This window comes from Pongo pygmaeus, chromosome 7, assembly GCF_028885625.2.
Source record: "Pongo pygmaeus isolate AG05252 chromosome 7, NHGRI_mPonPyg2-v2.0_pri, whole genome shotgun sequence".
Classification (NCBI taxonomy): domain Eukaryota; kingdom Metazoa; phylum Chordata; class Mammalia; order Primates; family Hominidae; genus Pongo; species Pongo pygmaeus.
The window spans coordinates 151,107,270-151,128,085 of NC_072380.2; the positions used below are offsets into that span (position 1 = coordinate 151,107,270).

At 43.4% G+C, this 20,816-nt stretch overlaps 1 protein-coding gene across 7 annotated transcripts in view; it reads right to left on the reverse strand.

Moving 5' to 3' along the window:
• FAM135B (family with sequence similarity 135 member B) overlaps positions 1–20,816 on the reverse strand; it is a 364,859-nt gene that overhangs the window by 103,636 nt on the left and 240,407 nt on the right. For all 7 annotated transcript variants that reach the window (XM_054498901.2, XM_054498898.2, XM_054498894.2 and 4 more), the window contains 2 exons: positions 17,905–18,078; positions 10,002–10,128 (listed from right to left, as the gene is read on the reverse strand). In XM_054498901.2, coding sequence (XP_054354876.1) covers positions 10,002–10,128; positions 17,905–18,078 — 301 coding nt within the window. The remainder of the gene's footprint in view (positions 1–10,001; positions 10,129–17,904; positions 18,079–20,816) is intronic.

Here is a 20,816-nt window from a genome sequence, read left to right on the forward strand (position 1 = left end):
CCATTCCGTATAACTAAAATTTTATACCCATTGAACAGCAACCTCCCACTTTCCCCCTCACCACTGTCAACCACTATTATACTATCTTTTTCTATGAGCTTGACTATATTAGATACCTCATATGAGTGGAATCCTGTAGTATTTGTTGTTCTGTGACCAGTTGATGTCACTGAGCATAGTCCTAAAATTCATATGGAATTACAAACGATCTCAAATAGCCAAAGCAAACTTGAGAAAGAAGTACAAAGCTGCAGGCATCACACGTCTTGATTTCAAAATATATTGCAGAGCTATAGTAATTAAAACAGTATGGTAATGGCATAAAAGCAGATATATAGACCAACTGAATCAAATTGCAAGCCCATCCAAACTCACCAAATTGTAGATGCTAAATATGTACAGGTTTTATGCCACTCATACCTCAATAAAGTGGTTTTAACATAATAATAGAAAACTAAGAAATGAACCAACTCGTATACAGTCAACTGATCTTGGATAAGGTGTTAAGAGCACACAATGGGAAAATGGCTGTCTCTGCAACAAATGATGACGGGAAAACTGGATATTCACACATAAAAGAATGACCAATATCTTACACCATATACAACAATCAACTCAAATGGGTTAAACACTTAAACGTCAGACCCAAAACTGTAAAACTCCTAGAAGAAAACATAAGGGGAATGCTTCATGACATTAATCTTGGCAATGATTTCCTGGATATGACACCAAATGAACAGCAAGGAAAGCAAAAATAGATGAGCAGGACTATACAAAACTAAAAAGTATCTGCACTGCAAAGGAAACAATCAACAGAGTGAAAATGCAACCTGCAGAATGGAAGAAAAATATTTGCAAACCACATATCCAATAAGGGGTTAATATCCAAAATACATAAGCAACTCCTACAATTCAACAACAACAACAACAACAAATAAATAAATAAATAAATAAACTTGATTTTTAAAATTGGCAAACGACTTGAATAGTCATTTATCCAAAGAAGACATACAAATGGCAAATGGGCATATGAAATGATACTCAGCATCACTAATTATTAAGGAAATGCAATTAAAAAACAAAATGAGATATCACTTCATACCTCATTGTCACCACATGACATCTCTCATCATGCCCAGAAATACTGGTAAGGAGCAAGGTATCAGAAAGCTGATGACATGGAACAAGGCAATTTTCAGTAATAAAAAGGATGGTGTATAAGTAAGCAATACTGCTGACTTTTACATTAAAAGACTCAAACAAATTAAACTTGTCAACACTTATCTTGTAAAAAAAAGACAAGTGTTGACAACAGCATAAAAGATAAGTATTGACAAGAACACGGAGAAATTTGAATCGTTGCATAACATTGATAGAAATGTAGAATAGTGCAGCCACTATGAAAAACAATATGGTGGCTTCTCAAAATGCTAAAAACATAATTATTATGTGATCCAGAAATATCATTTCTGAATATATATCCAAAACATCTGAAATCAGAATCTCCAAGAGAAATCTGTACTCCCTTGTTCATTGCAGCATCATTCACAATAGCTAAGATATGGAAACAACCTACATGCCTATCAATGAATGAATGGATGAAGAAAAACATATCTGTATACACATACACACTAGAATATTATTCTGTCTTAATAAAGAATGAAATCCTGCCACATGTAACCACAGGGATGAACCTGAAAAACATTTTTTTCTGGTAACTTTCGTCCTTCTCTAGGTAGTTAACCTTAAAGCATATTATTCACAAGTGTCAAACAGCGGCACCTCTTGCATTCAGCTACTTCATCGGTGTACAAATGTCCTTGTGGCACACTCCGTGTGCAGGCAGGCAGACATGCTGCTGCAATGAGTGTTAGCAAAGCCTGGGGCCAGAGAGGACTGAGTTCTAGGTTCACATCTTCAAGCCTTGGGGAAGTCCCCTAGGCTCACTGGGCTCAATTTTTCTATGTCTATAATCAGGAGACGATAATGAGGGATAATAATAATTGCTCTGAGAGCTGTATTATGACTTTTGTGGGCCCCAGGCACCTTTGCCTTCATAGGCCTCCTTCATCCATAAAACAAGTATTTAAAATTATATTTTTGCTCCTGTTTGTATAAAGGTGACTATAATTCAGACTGGACCATATTCCTTATTTTTTCTGATTTTAAAAGAAATCAAAACTTTCCTTTGGTCCTTAAAAAGTACTGTAGACCCTAGCCACTGTGCCTACTATGTCTGATGGCTACATCTACAGTGGTCACTCATCATAGATATAAGAAGATGTAAGTCTCTATCTCCTCACCTCACTTACTGACTCAGCACTAACTGAGCACCCACAATGTGTCAGAAACTAATGGGCACCGAGGGCTCTAGAAATGAAGATGCTACACTAGGCTGGGATGAATAATGTCATTTCCATTGCTGCATCACAAACCCCTTGCACAGTGCCTGAGACAGAGTTAATGCTTGATTAATGTTTGATTAGTGAACAAGCCAATGGCAGTATCTCTGCTCAAAGAGATGTCCTGTCCAGAGACAACATAATGACATGTTTAATGATAATTATGCATGTCTGTGTCTTACACATGTGACTCTACATCCTCCTGAAAAGAATATGAGGGTGTTCACAATAACAAGCAAGGGCATATTCAAAGCAAGGGCAAAGTGCAAAGAATCCAATAGAAAGGGGTATAAGAGAATAAAAAGAAGAGCCTACTTAGGAGAAATAAGATTCCTGCCTGAGAGGCAGCTCTGTGCCTCAGTTTCCCCCTCCCCACCCTGCCCTGCCAGACACACACCTCCCATCAGAGGAGAAGGGGCTGTCATGGCACAAGGCTCGGCATGGAAGGAGACTTATAAATCTAAGCACATCCTCTTGTCCAGTGTGAGCATTATCCACTCTGAGGAAGATATTGTTCTACGATTCTCTGCAATTCGACTTAAAGACATCTTCAGAGTGGCAACCTTGTACATTTTCTCAATGACATGCATTCTTCTGTCTGGGAAACCATATTCTAAGTAAAACAAAGGAAGGAGGATTTCACTTTGTTGGCCAGCACACTCATCTCAGAGAAGGGTGCTCCCCACTGCAAGGCCGAACCTATGATCTCCACGGGTGAGCCAAGGAACTGGGAGGCTCAATGCGCAGGCTGGAAACAGGTCTGTTGGGAAAGTCAAATGCCTGACACTCTTACCTATAAGTTATTTTGTTCTTCTGCGTTCAGATGTTCTCAGATTCCAAGGCATCCAACACTCATTTACTCAACAAAGGCTTTGTGGCCATATGTCATGTGCCAGGCATACATAAGTAAATAAATCAGAAACCCACCCAGCTCTGGTGGAGCTTAGAGTCTAGAGTCCCACTTCTGGATATATATCCAAAATATTTGAAATCAGGATTTCCAAGAGAAATTGGCCCTCGCACGTTCATTGGTGCATTATTCACAAAAGCCAAAATATGGAAACAACTTAAATGTCCATCAATGAATAAACGGACAAAGAACACACACACCACACATACACACACACATCCCCACATACACACTAGACTATTATCACGTCCTTCCAAAGGACAAAAGGTATCACAACCTTCTTTGTTCAAACATTCACGTCATGGTTAATGATGGGGATGAGGAGATGGCATCAGGCTCACTGATTTAAAAATCCAGCTTGGTCCCTGCTCAGCTGTGTGGCAGCAGTGACATACTTAACCTCTCCCAGTCTCAATGTCTTCATTTGTAAAAGGAAATATGAAAGTGCCATTCTGTGAATTGAAGAAGTCCATGCACATAAGTGGCTTACCAGCATATTTGATGTAAAGTAGATGTTCAAAAATGTGATTTGAAATGATCAATAACACACTTTTCACACTATTGTGAAATGTGTAATTTTTAATTATTCCTTTGTTTCATGTACAACATGGTGAATGAATCACAGGATCCATTAAGGATTGGCACTGAGTTTTATTCATTGTCTTAGTCCCTGCAGCACACAGATCCTAGCACACAGTAGGGGCTAAATAAATGCTGATAGATGAATAAATGAGCATGTGTACTAAAGCCACTGCCCAAGGAAATGGAGATCTGAAGACAAAGAAATCTCCCTGAAGTCTGTGTCTCCCCACTAGGCTGCCATTCCTCCCTTGGATGACGGAACAGCCCTCCTTATGTCAGTGAGAAGAAAAGGGGTGTGCAGCCTTCCTTGGGGAAGAACAGGGTGCACCTCACTCTGAGTAACTGGATCCTTGATTTTTTTTCCTTTTTTTTTTGGAGACAGAGTTTCACTCTGTAACCCAGGCTGGAGTGCAGTGGTACAATCTCGGCTCACTGCAACCTCCGCCTCCAGGGTTCAAGTGATTCTTCTGCCTCAGCCTCCTGAGTAGCTGGGATTACAGATGCCCGCCAACACATCCAGCTAATTTTTGTATTTTTAGTAGAGATGGGGTTTCTCCATGTTGGCCAGGCTGGTCTTGAACTCCTGACCTTTGGTGATCTGCCAGCCTCGGCCTCCCAAAGTGCTGGGACTACAGGCATGAGCCACAGTGCCCAGCCTGAATCCTTGATCTTTAATGACAGTCTGTCAGAGCCTGAGTATTCATCAGCCATCAAATGACGGCTATTTATGTCTCAACCTGGCCAGTTCACAAAACCCAGGTATTTGGTCCAATATTACAGATGTTTCTGTGAAGGCATCTTTTAGAGGAAATTAATATTTAAATCATTAGATTTTGAGTAAAGCAGATAACCCTCAGTCGTATGGGTGGGCCCTGTTCAGTCAGTTGAAGACCTTTCAGTAGAAAAAGACTGACTTTCCCCAAAGAAAAAGAAATTCTGCCAGCAGACTGCATTCAACTTGGATGGCAACTCTTCCCTGGGTCTCCAGCCTGCCAGCCTACCCTGTAGACTTTAGACTTGCCAGCCTCCACAAGTGCATGACCCAATTTCTTAAAATCTTAAAATATACACACACACACACATTCACACACACACATATACAACTTATTGGTTCTGTTACTTGGGAGAAACTAACACATCGAGCATGTGCCAACTGCCCCCAACTGGACCAGGCAGTGTCAGGGATATCACAGTAAAAGTAGCACACAAAAGGCTAAAGGAGGCCTCTGGGATGATCATATCCAATTATCTCTCTATACCTTAAGAAACTGAGACCCAGAAAGGGTAGGTGCCTGGCCCAAGGTCACACAGCAGGTTGGCACTGAGGAAAACCACGTGGCGGACTCTTCACTCAATGTCTCACCACAAGGCTGCATTGGAGCTCTTGGAGTAACATTTGAATTAATTATGTGGATAAATGACAGAAAAAATAATATCAGCAGGAGGTTTTTATTGGGCATGTTTGTGTCAGGCTGTATGCTCAAGGCCTTTATAAGCTTATTTCATTTAATCCTCTCAGCAACCCTGTGAGCCAGGCATTAGTATCTCCTTTGACTGATAAGCCAAGAGTCAAAGAGGGTAAATAATTCCCCTAGTGTGAAGCTGCTGGTTTCAGATGCAGAGGGAACATAAGCGCTTGCTCCACCAACTCTAAATGATGGAATGTCTAGATGTCAAAGGTGCTGCAGGAAAGAACAGAGGCCAGGAGGGGAGAGGGGCTGGGGCTAATGAGAAAAAGACATGGCCTGTCTCAGCAACCCTCACCTCCCTGTGATTTTTTACACCAATCAGCTCGTTTTGCTATGAAACTCCAGTTTTGCAAATGTCTCTGCAAGGAAAGGCTTATTTTGAAGGGAACACCTGTTCTCTAATCCTTCCAGCTGATGCTACAATCTGTGCGGATTCCAATGTTATTTGTTAATGCGCTGGGCTTCTCAGGGATTTGGATACAAAGCTCCCAGGGGAGGTGGAGGGAGTGGATTTTATTCTTTGCTTGGCAGCACTTGTCTGGTGGGAAGGCACAGGGTGGGTGCACAGCACTGAATCTGCATAATTGGATGGGACCCAAATGGAAAATGCACAGGAAAAGAATCAAGTCCTGAAAATAACCCATTGAGCTAAACTACATGAGCAAGTTCAAAGCTAAGCACTCACAAATAAACCATTTTATCTGAGTCTGGTCAAAGACAGGGATGTCTGCTTTGACACACATCCCCAAAAATAGCCAAGAAGAGAAAAAAAAAGAAAATACTTTACTGTATCATGGGCCTAAGTCTATTTCTGTGATGTTTTTACACACATTAACTTCTGAAATCCTCCCTAGAAGGTAGATGTGATCCCATTTCACAGTTAAGAAAACTAAGTTTCCCAGTCCCACCAACAGTGTAAAAGTGTCCCTATTTCTCCACATCCTCTCCAGCACCTGTTGTTTCCTGACTTTTTAATAATTGCCATCCTAACTGGTGTGAAATGGTATCTCATTGTGGTTTTGGTTTGCATTTCTCTGATGGCCAGTGATGATGAGCATTTTTTCATGTGTCTTTTGGCTGCATAAACGTCTTCTTTTGAGAAGTGTCTGTTCATATCCTTCGCCCACTTGTTGATGAGGTTGTTTGTTTTTTTCTTGTAAATTTGTTTGAGTTCTTTGTAGATTCTGGATTTTAGCCCTTTGTCAGATAAGTAGATTGCAAAAATTTTCTCCCGTTCTGTAGGTTGCCTGTTCACTCTGATGGTAGTTTCTTTTGCTGTGCAGAAGCTCCTTAGTTTAACTAGTTCAACATTTGTGGAAGTCCGTGTGGCGATTCCTCAAGGATCTAGAACTAGAAATACCATTTGACCCAGCCATCCCATTACTGGGTATATACCCAAAGGATTATAAATCATGCTGCTATAAAGACACATGCACACGTATGTTTATTGTGGCACTATTCACAATAGAAAAGACTTGGAATCAACCCAAATGTCCATCAATGATAGACTGGATTAAGAAAATGTGGAACATATACATCATGGAATACTATGCAGCCATAAAAAAGGATGAGTTAATGTCCTTTGTAGGGACATGGATGAAGCTGGAAACCATCATTCTCAGCAAACTATCGCAAGGACAAAAAACCAAACACCGCATGTTCTCACTCATAGGTGGGAATTGAACAATGAGAACACTTGGACACAGGAAGGGGAAAATCACACACCGGGGCCTGTCATGGGGTGGGGGAGGGGGGAGGGATAGCATTAGGAGATATACCTAATGTAAATGATGAATTAATGGGTGTAGCACACCAACATGGCGCATGTATACATATGTAAAAAACCTGCACATTGTGCACATGTACCATAGAACTTAAAGTATAAAAAAAAAAGAAAAGAAAACTAAGTTTCCACAAGAGTGAATGAGTTCCCCCAAGCCACATAGCATTTATCATAGGAGGCATTTGTAACCAGAGTCTGCTTTCTACCGCATTGTAACAGTGTCAGAGATAGAAATTTGGCTGGGCCATGCTCAGATGTGTCATCTGTAACAGAGCCCGGTGGACTGAAATGGTCTATCACGTGTGCCATTCCATCCCACCCCATACCAGGTCTAACATTCTGAGCTGGGCACGCACACATCAGCAGAGATGCCCCTCACTCCACAGCTGCCTCCCATTTGGTTACTGGCTCCTGCCGTGTGAAGCAATGAATAGTCTGTGTGGCCTCAGTGTCTTGCTGCTCAGCTTCCTACATGCATATGATTCACACATTTGTATCATTTATTCCCCACACTTTTATTGAGCACTGAGTATGGCAGGCATGGTGCTGGCCCTAGGGATGGGGAGCTGAATGAGGTGGTTTCTATTCCCAGCCACTCAGAGTCCAGTGGAGGAGGGACAGAAATGCCTAGAGAATTGAAGAGAAAGTATTTCTTTTTAAGAAATCAGAGAGTACTTTCATATTAGTGGTGGCACCTGACAAAGTCTTGGAGTGTGTACAGGGAGTTGCACATCAGAGTCCTTCAGGACAGAAACCTTCTCATAATCATCTTCATAAGCTCCTGTGGCAGCCTCAGCAAAGGCCCTTGGCTTGGGAGATGAGTGTTGAAAGTGTTTTGAATTGATCTGTGACCACTGACATTCCCTAACGCCCCAGGCCACATTCCGTGGAAAACAGAGTTTGAGTGGAAGATTTTCAGGCAGCAGATTTACTGAGGTTCTGAGGGCCAGCCCTGGCTCTGAGGCTCTTCAGTCTCCACATGGGGTCTACTGAAACTCTAGGTGCCAGCCCATGAGGGGGCTGAAGGAAGGAAGACTGGACAGAGGGAGAAGCTGAATTGTGATGTAGTTACAGCAAAGGCTTCAGCCGACCATGGGGAGCTTTGCCTCAGTGATGGTCCTGTAGCAAAGGACCCGCAGCAGGGATAGTCCAACGACATGCTACAGGGCTCACTGCTTTCCACTCGCTTTCTTACTCATTCAGCTCCTATCTGCTGGGCCCTGTGTCAGTGCTAAGGACGTCAGGTTCTGAGAAGTTCAGTGGTTGACTGAAGTTCTGCATCTACAAGTCACTGGAGTCTACCCTGGAACTGGTCTTATTTGGCTTTAAAATCTGCTCCTTCCGTGGCACAGAACCCCATTCTGGCTTCAGGTCCCCTCAACAGGTTCTTGACAACCCTTTTCTTTGCGTCTCAGGACCATAAAATCATGTGACACAGCAGCTTGGACCAGATGAAGACATGACTTGGGCAGCTTTTGCCACTAGACCTCCTGGCTGGGTCTCAGAGCTAGCAAAGATGACATCACAGGAGAGCCAGCTGAGTGCATTACCTAATATTCTGAACAGTCTGTGTACAGAGCCTGACTGTACAGGAAGATAGAGCACCTCTTTTGGGGGGCTGACTGGGCATGGACAGTTTATCACACTTATAATGTGGGCTACTCAGAAATTAGTAGTGATAGTTACTATTAATGTGACAGTTACTTTTATGTGTCAACTTACTTGGGCTGCAAGGTGCCCCAGATGTTTGGTCGAACATTATTCTGGGTAAGCCTGTGAGGGTATGTCTGGATGAACTGGTCAATTGAATAAAGCAGATAGCCCTCTCCAACATGAATAGGTCTTATCCAATCCATTGAGGGCCTGAATAGGACAAAAAGACTGAGTGAGAGAAAACTGTCTCTTTTATTTATTATCTTTGATCTGGGACATCAGTTTTCTCCTGCCTTTGGACTTAGACTTGCAATGGGCCTTATAACACTAGCTTTCCTGGTTCTGAGGCCTTTAGCCTTGGACTGGAAAGATACCATCTGCACTCTTGGGTTTCCAACTTGCTGACTGAAGATTTGGGGCTTCTCAGCCTCCAAAATCATGTGAGTCAATTACTTATGATAAATCTCTTTGTGTGTGTGTGTTCTATTGGCTGTATTGGTCCTGTTTCTCTGGAGAACCCTGAATAATACAGGCTGATTATTTATGAGTAGGCCACTAATAAAAACACAGCACATACTGGCTCGGGAGAAATATGAGCAGAATCATACCCTGTGTGATTAAAGCTCTGCACATCACAGGAGAGTAGGGGATGTTTCCTAGGATAAAAGAACAAGGGGAAGGACAGGATATGCATATTTAGTCAGCAGCTAGTGAGTACTGGATACCAGGCTAGGAACTTTACATTTATTACAACATTTGGGTACATATAACACTCCATGAAATTATTAGCTATTGGGGAGCCCACTCTGCAGGTGGGAAAACTGATGTTCAGAGAGTGCACAAATGAAAGTGGGAGCCAGGTTTTGAAACCAGGCAGGGCTTTGAATGTTATCACATAGTCAGTGGCCCCCTCACAGCACAGCCTCCTGACCTACAGAGAACTGTATTCTTCCAAGAGACCACATATAAGAAGTATCATATGAAGACCACATTCCCTGTATCTATCCCAGGGCTTGGCCTTAGAAATATGTCTGACAGAGCTTGTAGTGATAAAAAGAAGGGGTGGGAAGATGGTGAAAGGAAGGTCAAATTAGCAAAAATCTCTGAAGGGGATGTTTCAAAGAAGCATGAATCTCATAGAACATACACTCTGCAAAGTAAAGTTTGAAAGTTTTGAAGCAACTGCCCCACACAGGCCTTACCTCTGAGGAAGTTGGCTTGCAGTATCCAGCTCCAAAGACCAAGTTTTCCAGAGAAATGATAGACTGTTCTTGTCCGGTGTCTGGGCCACCTTTACCAAGCCAGGAGCCTCTTCCTGGACGAGTAAAACTAAACAAAAGATAATTGAAAGGGTGAAAAAGGAGGTAAAGAAAGTGATGGTGCCATTAACTCAGCCCCTTTGAGAAGTGTTCCTGTGAAGCATTTGAGATAAGCCATTTAGGAGTAGTTCACCCCCTAGGGAGTGTTTGCATGTGATATTTGTGGATATTTTGATGATAAAGAGGGTACAACTGGCACGTAAGCTTGAAAGTCAATGATGATACACATCCTACAATGTGTGCATGTAAATGCCCAACCTAAATGCCAACAACATACCTGTAAGAAACACTGAAGCAGAGCTCCAAGCTTATATCACTAGAGGGGAAGGTGGCATGGGCTCCGAAAGTTTCAGGGGCAACTCTGACAAGACAAGGCCTGAGTCCTGTCTCTGCTCCTTCCACCAACTCCTCCCTCCCTGGACCTCTTTTCTTCTGTGGAAAAGCATAAAACATCTTCCTCCATGATCCGCATGAGAGTCTAATACAATGTCAAAGACTGTCATAAGCCAGAAAGCACTTGCTGTGTCAACGCTAATTGGGAAGATCATAACCTGCTCAGCTCACAAATGTGCAGTTCCTGCCCAGCTCTGCAATCCAAAGATTAATGGACATATTGTGATGGCAATGATCAATTTCAGGATAAAGTAGATTAGGAAAAGATGTGTGATTATTCAAATTTATCATATTTGAGTTTATGATCATCTTCCTCTATCTTTACCTGTTTGATTTTCATCAATTGATATACCAGTAATGTTTACTTATACTCATATTCTTTTTTAGATCTCTTCTGTTCAATTTCTTTTCTAATGGATGTTTTGCCATATTGTGGATACTATATTCTAGGCATGTTTTAGTCCCTCAGTAAAATTTAAAGTCTCTGATGGCAAAGAGGGTCTTGGCAATAAATAGCCCCAGGTGACATCATCTTCATCATCTTCACTATGGGTGCTCAAGAAACACTTGTGGAAGGACTTAATCCAAGAGATCCAGGTGCCTGCTTAAAATATTGACAGGAAAATAAATTTAGCATTATATTTATATTTAATTCATTTATTCAAATATTTATTAGGCCCATACCATATGCCAGGCAGTGGGTTAGGTGCTAGGATGATAAGATGATTGAGGCACAGCCTTCACCTTAAAGACATTTGTCTAGAGAGCAAAGGAAACCAATAGATGTAATACAATGCAGGAAAACTCAGGCCAGTGTGCGCAGGAGAGCAATTTTGATGCAAACAAGGTGAAAAGAATGCATCCAGAGATGATCCTCAGAGTATGGTCAAGCAGTAAGGGGGTAATAAATCCAGCCTCTCAGGGTTCAACTCCCTAAAGGCTGTGTGACCTGAGGCAAGTTTTTAATCTCCCTACCTCTGCTTCTCCCTGTCAGAAGGTTTGATACCAGCACCCTAGCCACTTGGTGATTGTGGGAGTCCCATGGGATAAGCCAGAGGCAGCTTCCAGTACAGTGTCTGGCAAGCAGCAAGGCTTCCATCAATGCTAGGAGCTATCTGTTGCTAATACCACACATATAATAAAATAGAATCATTGTTCTGATTTGTTTTGAATTGCAAGTTGAAGCAACTCTCTAATTTAGCTATAAGATAGATAGAAGGAACATTCCAGAAGAAAAGTAGAAAGTGTCTATGTGAATACTCCTGGCACATTCACTGGACAGACTGCAAATTAATAACTAAAATAACTTGTTATTTACTTAAGGGTGGTCTTAATTAGCTTTTCTGGTGGATCTGAATCCCTCAAGTGAAATCCAATCATATCCATTTGGGGGTTAAAAATTGGATTCTTTGCTTCAGCTTGTTTTAGTGAAGGCTAAGGGGTTTTGGAGGTTAAATGTTAATTTCACACCTGTTTCATGATCATTGTATTTAACCGATGCTGCAAAAAACTGCTTTTCTGGAAAAGCTAGTGCTTGCCCTATTTGACAGGTATTTCCCACAAACTTAAAGGGTTCCCTTTGTTTCCAGCTGCTGTGATCCAACTGATAGAAGTTCTTCCTGCAAAATCCAGAGGACAGAAGACAGTTCTATTTTTACCCCCAACCCTGGAGAAGTCTAGCCCTTACTGTGAATTTCTGTCTGTGTTTCACTCCAGCAAGGTTGCTGCAGACAAACTTGCAAAGGACTCTTTCTGTCGGAAGGTTAAACATTTTACTAAGATTTCTAAGATTCCCAAATTCGCATTAGAATAGTATCAGGGTCCTCATTATAAAATGGGAGTGAAGCCTGCTAATGTGGTTTCACTGTGTCCCCACCCAAATCTCATCTTGAATTGTAGTTTTCATAATACCCACATGTTGTGGGAGGGACCCAGTGAGAGGTAATTGAATCATGGGGGTGGTTACCTCCATGCTGTTCTCCTGCTACTGAGTGAGTTCTCATGAGATCTGATGGTTTTATAAGGGGCTTTCCCCCATTTGCTCAGCACTTCTCCTTGCTGCCACCATGTGAAGAAGGACACGTTTGCCTCCCCTTCCACCATGACTGTAAGTTTCCTGAGGCCACCTCTGCCCTGCAGAACTGTGAATCAATTAAACCTCTTTTCTTTATTAATTACCCAATCTTGGGTATTTCTTCACAGCAGCATAAGAATGGACTAATACAGTAAACTGGTACCACAGAGAGTGGGGTGCTGCTATAAGGACATCCAAAAACGTAGGAGTGACTTTAGAACTGAGTAACAGGCAGAGGTTGGAACAGTTTGAAGGGCTCAGAGGAAGACAGGAAAATGTGAGAAAGTTTGGAATTTCCTAGAAACTTGGAGGGCTCAGAAGACAGGAAGATGTGGTAAGGTTTGAAACTTCCTAGAGATGTGTTGAATGGTTTTAACCAAATTGCTGATAGTGATATGGGCAATGAAGTCCAGGCTGAGGTGTCTCAGATGGAGATGAGGAACTTCTTGGGAACTAGAACAAAGATGATTCTTGCTATGCTTTAGCAAATTTTGCCCCTTCCCTAGAGATCTGTGGAATTTTGAACTTGAGAGAGATGATTTAGGGTATCTGGTGGAAGAAATTTCTAAGCGGCAAAGCTTTCAAGAGGGAGCAGAGCATAAAAGTTTGGAAAATTTGCAGCCTGATGATGCAATAGAAAAGAAAAACCCATTTTCTGGAAAGAAACTCAAGCCTGCTGCAGAAATTTGCATAAGTAATGAGGGACCCAATGTTAATCACCAAGGAAATGGGGAAAATGTCTCTAGGGCATGTCAGAGACCTTCATGGAAGCCCCTCCCATCACAGGCCCAGAGGCCCAGGAAGAAAGAATGGTTTTGAGGGCCTGGGACCAGGGCCCCCTTGCTGTGCACAGCCTAGGGACTTGGTGCCCTGTGTTTCAGCTGCTCCAGTTGTGGCTAAAAGGGGCCAAGGTATAGCTCAGCCCACAGCTTCAGAGGGTGCAAGCCTCAAGCCTTGGCAGCCTCCACTTGATGTTGAGCCTGCAGGTGCACAGAAGTCAAGAATCGAGGTTTGGGAATCTCCACCTAGATTTCAGAGGCTATATGGAAACTCCTGGATGTCCAGGCAGAAGTTTGCTGCAGGAGCAGACCCTTCATGGAGAATCTCTGCTAGGGCAGTGCAGAAGGGAAATATAGGGTCAGAACCCCCACACAGAGTCACCATTGGGACACTGCCTAATGGAGCTAGAAGAAGAGGGCCACCATCCCCCAGACTCCAGAATGGTAGATCCACCAATAGCTTGCACCATGCACCTGAAAAAGCCACACTCAACATCAGCCCATGAAAGCAGCCAGGAGAGGGGACTGTACCCTGCAAAGTCAAGGGGCACAGCTACTCAAGGCCATGGGAGCCCACCTCTTGCATCAACACGACCTGCATGTGAGACATGGAGTCAAAGGGGATTATTTCAGAGCTTTAAGATTTAATTACTGTCTTATTAGATTTTGGACTGGCATGGGGCCCATAGCCCCTTTGTTTTGGCCAACTTCTCCCATTTGGAATAGCTGTATTTACCCAATGCCTGTACCCGCAATGTATCTAGGAAATAACTAACTTGCTTTTGATTTTGCAGGCTCATAGGCAGAAGGGACTTGCCTTGTCTCAGATGAGACTTTGGACTTGGACTTTTGGGTTAATGCTGGAATGAATTAAGACTTTGGGGGACTGTTGGAAAGGCATGATTGTGTTTTGAAATGCAAGGACATGAGATTTGGGAAGGATTGGGGTGGAATGATATGGTTTGGCTATGTCTCTACCCAAAGCTCATCTTGAATTGTAGTTCCCATAATCCCCACATGTGGTGGGAGGGATCTGGTGGGAGGTAACTGAATCATGAGGGCAGTTACCTCCATGCTGTTCTTGTGATAGTGAGTGAGTGCTCACAAGATCTGATGGTTTTATAAGGGCCTTTTCGCCTTTTGCTCAGCACTTCTCCTTGATGCTGCCATGTGAAGAAGGACGTGTTTACTTCCACTGCCACCGTGACTGGATGTTTCCTGAGGCCTCCCCAGCTCTGTGTAACTGTGAGTCAGTTAAACCTCTTTCCTTTATACATTACCCACTGTCAGTTATTTCTTCATAGCAGAGTGAGAACAGACTAATACACCTGCTCTCTGCCCTTTCGGCTGGCATGAACACTTTGCATCACCAAACCATCCTCCAATCTGATGTAACTTCCAGTCTAACCAACTCAAAGCTGCTGGAGTCTTTACAAAACATAGATCTTACCAGGTAACTCTACTGCTCAAAACCTTCAGTGCCTCCTTTTTATACAATAAACAAATTCTCAATTCCTTAATGTGTCATTAATTACTGTATTAAACTATAACTCCAATTTACCATCCCAAATTCACTTTTCACTGTCACAGTCTCTTATCCTCTGGATGTAGCACAAAGGCTGTTTCTTCTAGAAAGATTTCTCTCATGTCCCTGAAGTAGAATTGCTTCTTTCCCATGCTAACAATTACATACCATTCACTAAATGCTTATTATGTGCTAGACATGAGGCCTAGGTGAGGGCTTGGAATATGGGAGGTGCTAAATAAAAATCGACTGAATGAATGCCCAAGGGTTTTACATGTGCTGTCTCATTTAATCCTTCTAAAAGCTTTCTGGTATGTACCGAAACTGAAACTCACATGCTCAAGCTAACAGAGTTAACAAGCAGGGGGCTCAGATTTGCAACATGGGTTTGTCTAATCCTAAAAACCATCCCTTTAATTCCTACCCTACACTGGGTTCCCACATCCCTTGCTTTACAGGTATTGCTCAGAATTAGAGTTTGGTCTATATGTGTTTCTGCCACACTCTGAGACTTTAATGATGCCAGACTTGATTTATCTCAGAGCTTCCAGACATGGCCTCTCTAGAAGTGGCTAAAGCTTAGCGACACCCACCTTGAAGCAAGCATGTTTTCACCACATGCAGCACTATATACTTCATCCCATTGCACCTCTTCATCAGCCCTGTTGGGTTAGTATCACATCTCATTTTTAAAAAATTTCGGCTGGGTGCAGTGGCTCACACCTATAATCCTAGTACTTTGGGAGGCTGAGGCGGGTGGATTGCTTGACCTCAGGAATTTGAGACCAGTATGAGCAACTTGGTGAAACCCTGTCTCTACAAAAAATACAAAAATTAGCCAGACATGATGGCTCCTGCCTGTAGTCCCAGCTACTTGGAGAGCTGAGGCAGGAAGAACACTTGAGCCCAGTTGGCAGAGGTTGCAGTGAGCTGAATTTGCATCACTGCACTCTAGCCTCGGTGACAGACAGAGTGAGATGCTGTCTCAAAAAAATAAAACAATAAAAGTAAAATAAAATAAATGAAAATTCCTTTGACTCATTCATTGACTTAAATGTTGAAACAGATGCTAGAAAAGTTAGGTGACTTAACCAAGGATCCCCAAAAAGTAAGTGGTAGGGCTAGACGATAAGATGGTCTTGACTCCAGCCGATGAAAGAACAATTTGATCCTAGGGCCCCAGAATCCACTGCAGGAAGCTCTGCCTTTCCTACCCCAGGCTGTCTGTCACCTTCTCTTGCCTCATCTTCAGCAGTGACAGCCTGCTAATCCCAGGACCTGACCTCGCTAGCCTCACCTCGCAGAGGGCAGACAGTTCATGCCCTTAACTCTGTGTTGAGGATGTGATTTGCCAAGCCTTGGAGTGCATTAGCAGCTAGGGAATATCCTTTGGGAATATTCTTCACAGGATGATAGTACTCTGTTGCTTTCTGGATTCTTTGTCTCCTGTCACTTCCCAAGGTCAGGTCTGCTGTCCTTTGTTTCTATAACTGTGAATCTTGTAACATTTTCTACCAAACTCTACCACAACAGCATTTACCATATTATAATTTCGTATATGCAAATGGGCCCACTTCACTGGACTGTGAACTCACTGAGGGAAAGATCTATTCCAAAGTATTTTTATATTCCATAGTAGAATATACTGCATATTCACTTACACTTTCCCTAGAGCACAGCAGGCCCCCAGTAAACACCCAATGAATAAAATAATAATGGGGCCAGGAAAGGAACCCAGCAGATGGGTGTGGTCACTGGATCACACCTCCAGGGGCAGCAGCTCCTGGTCATGTGGCACGGGTCATGTGGCACGGGTCAGGCTGGGTAACTAATTTCCTCCTCTCTGACCCCAGCAGAGAACAGGGGCTTCAGGACAGGAACGGCAAACGTAGTGAAAATTCTAGTCTCCTGTACATGCACTTAAACTGTCAGCACTGAGAAGCCATTCAGAAAAGAGAAATTAGGAAAGATCCCTTTTGGAAACACCATGCTGCAACATTCTATGCATAAACATTGCACACATGCAACTTTTGCCCATGTGCATGTGTAACGTTTTGAAATTATTTCATGCACCTATCTGGCCATGCTGGGAGTCAATATGAAGACAGGTGAGCACGGTACAATATGCTAGATGCTGTCAGTTCTGTCCCTCTACTTGGGGCATTCATAGAACCTCAGTGCTTCACACGATCTTGAACATGTTCTGGGAAAATTCACTGAAGGGAAGAGTCAAACCATATGAATGGGCTGGGCGTGGTGGCTCATGCCTGTAATCCCAGCACTTTGAGAGGCCAAAAAGGGTGGATCACCTGAGGTCAGGAGTTTGAGACCAGCCTGGCCAACATGGTGAAATCCCATCTCTATTAAAAATACAAAAATTAGCTGGGCGTGGTGGCGGGTGCCTGTAATCCCAGCTACTTGGGAGGCTGAGGTAGGAGAATCGCTTAAACCCAGGAACTGGAGGTTGCAGCAAGCTGAGGTGGTGCCATTGTACTCCAGCCTGGGCAACAAGAGCAAGACTCCATCTCAAATAAGTAAATAAACAAACAAACAAATGAATGAACCTTCTACATTTGAGTAAATAACCACTTGGGGAAGAAAAAGAAAACTAAGCCCCTAACATGTGCCTGGTACCATCTTCGTTTGAGATTCACTAAAATCTTACGTAGATGGGACACACATTAGTGTTCTGGTCGTAGAGGATTATGTGGCTCAGGAACATTAGATGACTTCTCAAAGAAGGCACAGTTAGAAAAATGTGAAGCCAGACTCCAAGTCTTCCTGGTGTAAGTCATAGTTTGCAGGTTTTCGACTTCCGGGTTCCATACCAGTCTCTCCTTGGGACCTCCTCCTTCCTCTCTCACATGCTCCTCAGTGAGGCCCAAAGCTTAAACCAGCAGCCTTAGAGAAACTCCCTTGCATGTGCTGATCTCTCCTGGAAAACTCCCTGCCCCCCCACCACACCTGTGATGGAAGGTGGCTCCCACGTATCAGGGCTGCCTCCAAATTTCATACCTGATCAAGGGCTGCTGCAGAGCCACCAGGGCAGCATGGACGGTCACCGAGATCACAGACAGGTGGAAATAGTCGAACATGACCGGGACCTGGTGGTGCAGACCATTCCGGGGGTGGAAGTGCAGGCCAAGCGTGCGGCTGCTGACCATCGGTGCCCCAGCCACGTCCCTCAACCTAGAAGGCAAGCATGTGAGCTCATGTGAGAAATGGTGGGTTGCCCCCGCTGTCATCCTAGCGTGTCTGTATTAAGCCTCTCCATGGGCCAAGCACCGTGCATACATCATCTTATTCAATCCTGCAAATGCTCTGCCTGGTAGAAATCGTTTTTCCCACCATCGGCAGATGAGAAAACCACAGCTCACAGGTATCACTAGATATTACACAGCTGTTACACAACAGATCTGGTGACATGCTCCACTGTCACGGACATCAAGTTCACGTGTCAGTGATGGATAAGAAGCCCAGACTAGCTTTTAAAGACTCTTCAACATTGAAGCCTCCTACTTTTTCCACTTTTTTATTTCCCCCACAGATGTCCAGATATCCAGTGCTCTCCTCACAATGCTGCACGGACTGTGTGAGCCTGTGTTTTCTAACAGACTCCTACCTCTTAATGGACTATGACTAATGCATCTTAATAGTCCCAATACCTAGCCTAGTATCTGGCAGGTATTGAGAATATAAATACGAATTAAAATGAACAATTGACTGACTGAACAAACAAAAGAATGAATGACTCCCAAAGCACAATGCTTAAATAGTCTGATTAGTTTCATCAAGGATTCCCCAATGTCTGCTCCAGTATTTTGTAACTGACATGTATCTAAGTCTAAGAGATTAAACCAACTGGCATACAACTCAACAGCATCTTTGGTGATTAAAAGAAGATTGGTTTTGCCTAAATAAAACCTGGGGCCATGATCACCCCCAGAAGGACCCAGCACTAATCTCAAATCCTGAGAACCAGTCATTTGGGCTGCGCAAATTTCTCTGAAGCAGACCACAAGGGAAACCTGGGAGGAGCATCTTTCATGAGGACAGCAGAGAGGAAATGCTTGTCCTCCATCAATAGATAAGGAAATGAAGCACAGAAAGGGCGAGACGAAGGGAGCAGCCCCTTAAGACCCAACACCATGGGCTTTGCTTCCTTGAAACCCTTGTTGTTTGTGTGCAAACAAAGGCCAAGTCAAAGAGCCAGCTAAATTATTAGAGCTCAGGGTGACTCCATAGACTGAATACGAATGATGGTCCCCTGGTACCAGAAAGAAACCTGTTGGGGAGAGCGTGAAGGGTCTACGCCATGAATCTCAGCAAGGTGTTAACATTTACCTTCTTTTTAATTCAGGCTACAATTTATTGAGAGCTTCTTACGAACTGAACATGGTACTTTTCCCTTTACCCTGTATGGCAATCACAGGAGGTATTTATTGGCATTATTCTGTTTGTAGAAAAGGAAGTAAAGCCAACAAGAGTTAATCAAAGCCACAAGGCAAAAATGTAACCTTGGACCAGGTTTTCCTGATTCACAGTTGTTTCTGAGTTACTGCTCACTATTACTTTGAATCCAGTCAGACACAGGTTCCTAAGAATCACAGATATATCCCTAGGGCTTGAACAACAGGAGGTTAAATACATGTCAGTGTAGCAAAGATGGCAAAAATGTTAACAAGAATTTAAGCCACATTAGTAAGAGTAAAGAATTAAGAATGGAGATGTGGTAGCTCTCCTGTGCTCTGAAATAGATATATCCAAAATGGAGCTAAAACTTAGGTCCTGGTGGTGGTGCAGGGAGGTCTCTAAGCTCTGAAATGATGGTGATAAACTTGACTGCATTGACAGGAGAGTGTCTGAGTTCTTATACGGGAAATAAAGCAAACAAAAAAATTAAACAAACAAAAAACACACACAGAAAGAGCCCTAGTATTTAACCTGGAGATGATATAAACAAGGTTTCTTTTTTAGTTTTTTGAAATGGAGTCTCACTCTGTCATCCAGGCTGCCAGGCTGGAGTGCAGTGGCATAATCTCGGCTCACTGCAACCTCTGCCTCCTGGGTTCAAACAATCGTCCCACCTCACCCTCCCAAGTAGCTGGGATTACAAGTGTGCAGCACCACGCCCAGCTAATTTTTGTATTTTTCAGTAGAGACGGGGTTTCACCATGTTGGCCAGGCTGGTCTCGAATTCCTAACCTCAAGTGATCCTCCTGCCTTGGCCTCCCAAAGGGCTGGGATTACAGGTGCGAGCCACCATGCCTGGCCAAGAAGGCTTCTTTTCTGAACTGCCATCCAGACTTGGGATTTGTCTGCGTCGTCACAAGAAATAAAACCGAAGTCTACTGAGGGCAGATGCACAGGGATGAATTGTTCCTTGAAATAAAGAAGAATTTCTCCATCAGCAGAACTACTCAGGGCAGAATGGGCCGTGATGTGAAGAGTGAGCTCCCCATCCCTGTGCAAACAGGTTCTGATGGGTCTTTGCAGAGGAACAAGTACAAATATGAGGTTAGGATAAAGCAGGGTTTCCTCACCTCATAACATTGACTTTGGGGACTGAGTCATGCTTTCTTGTGGTGGGAGGGGGCGCTGCTGATTTGTGCACTCTACGATGTGAAGCAGCATCTCTGGCCTTTACTCACTAGAAGGCAATATCTAAGTGTGACAATCCTGTCTGCTTCACACCATCCTTGGGACTTGTTCTAAGGCCCTAGAAGAGGTTGGCCTTCTTTCTGATCTATAAAGTCAGAAGTGTAGCCCCGCCCTTATCGTGCTCACATCTCCCCTCAAGCATCCTCCCGAGCTGTGACAACCAAACATGTCTCTGGGCATGGCCACATGTCTCCAGGGGTCAGAATCCTCCCGCCTGCATTGAGAGCCGCCAGACAAGGCAAATTTCACGAGCTCTTCCGTCCCTT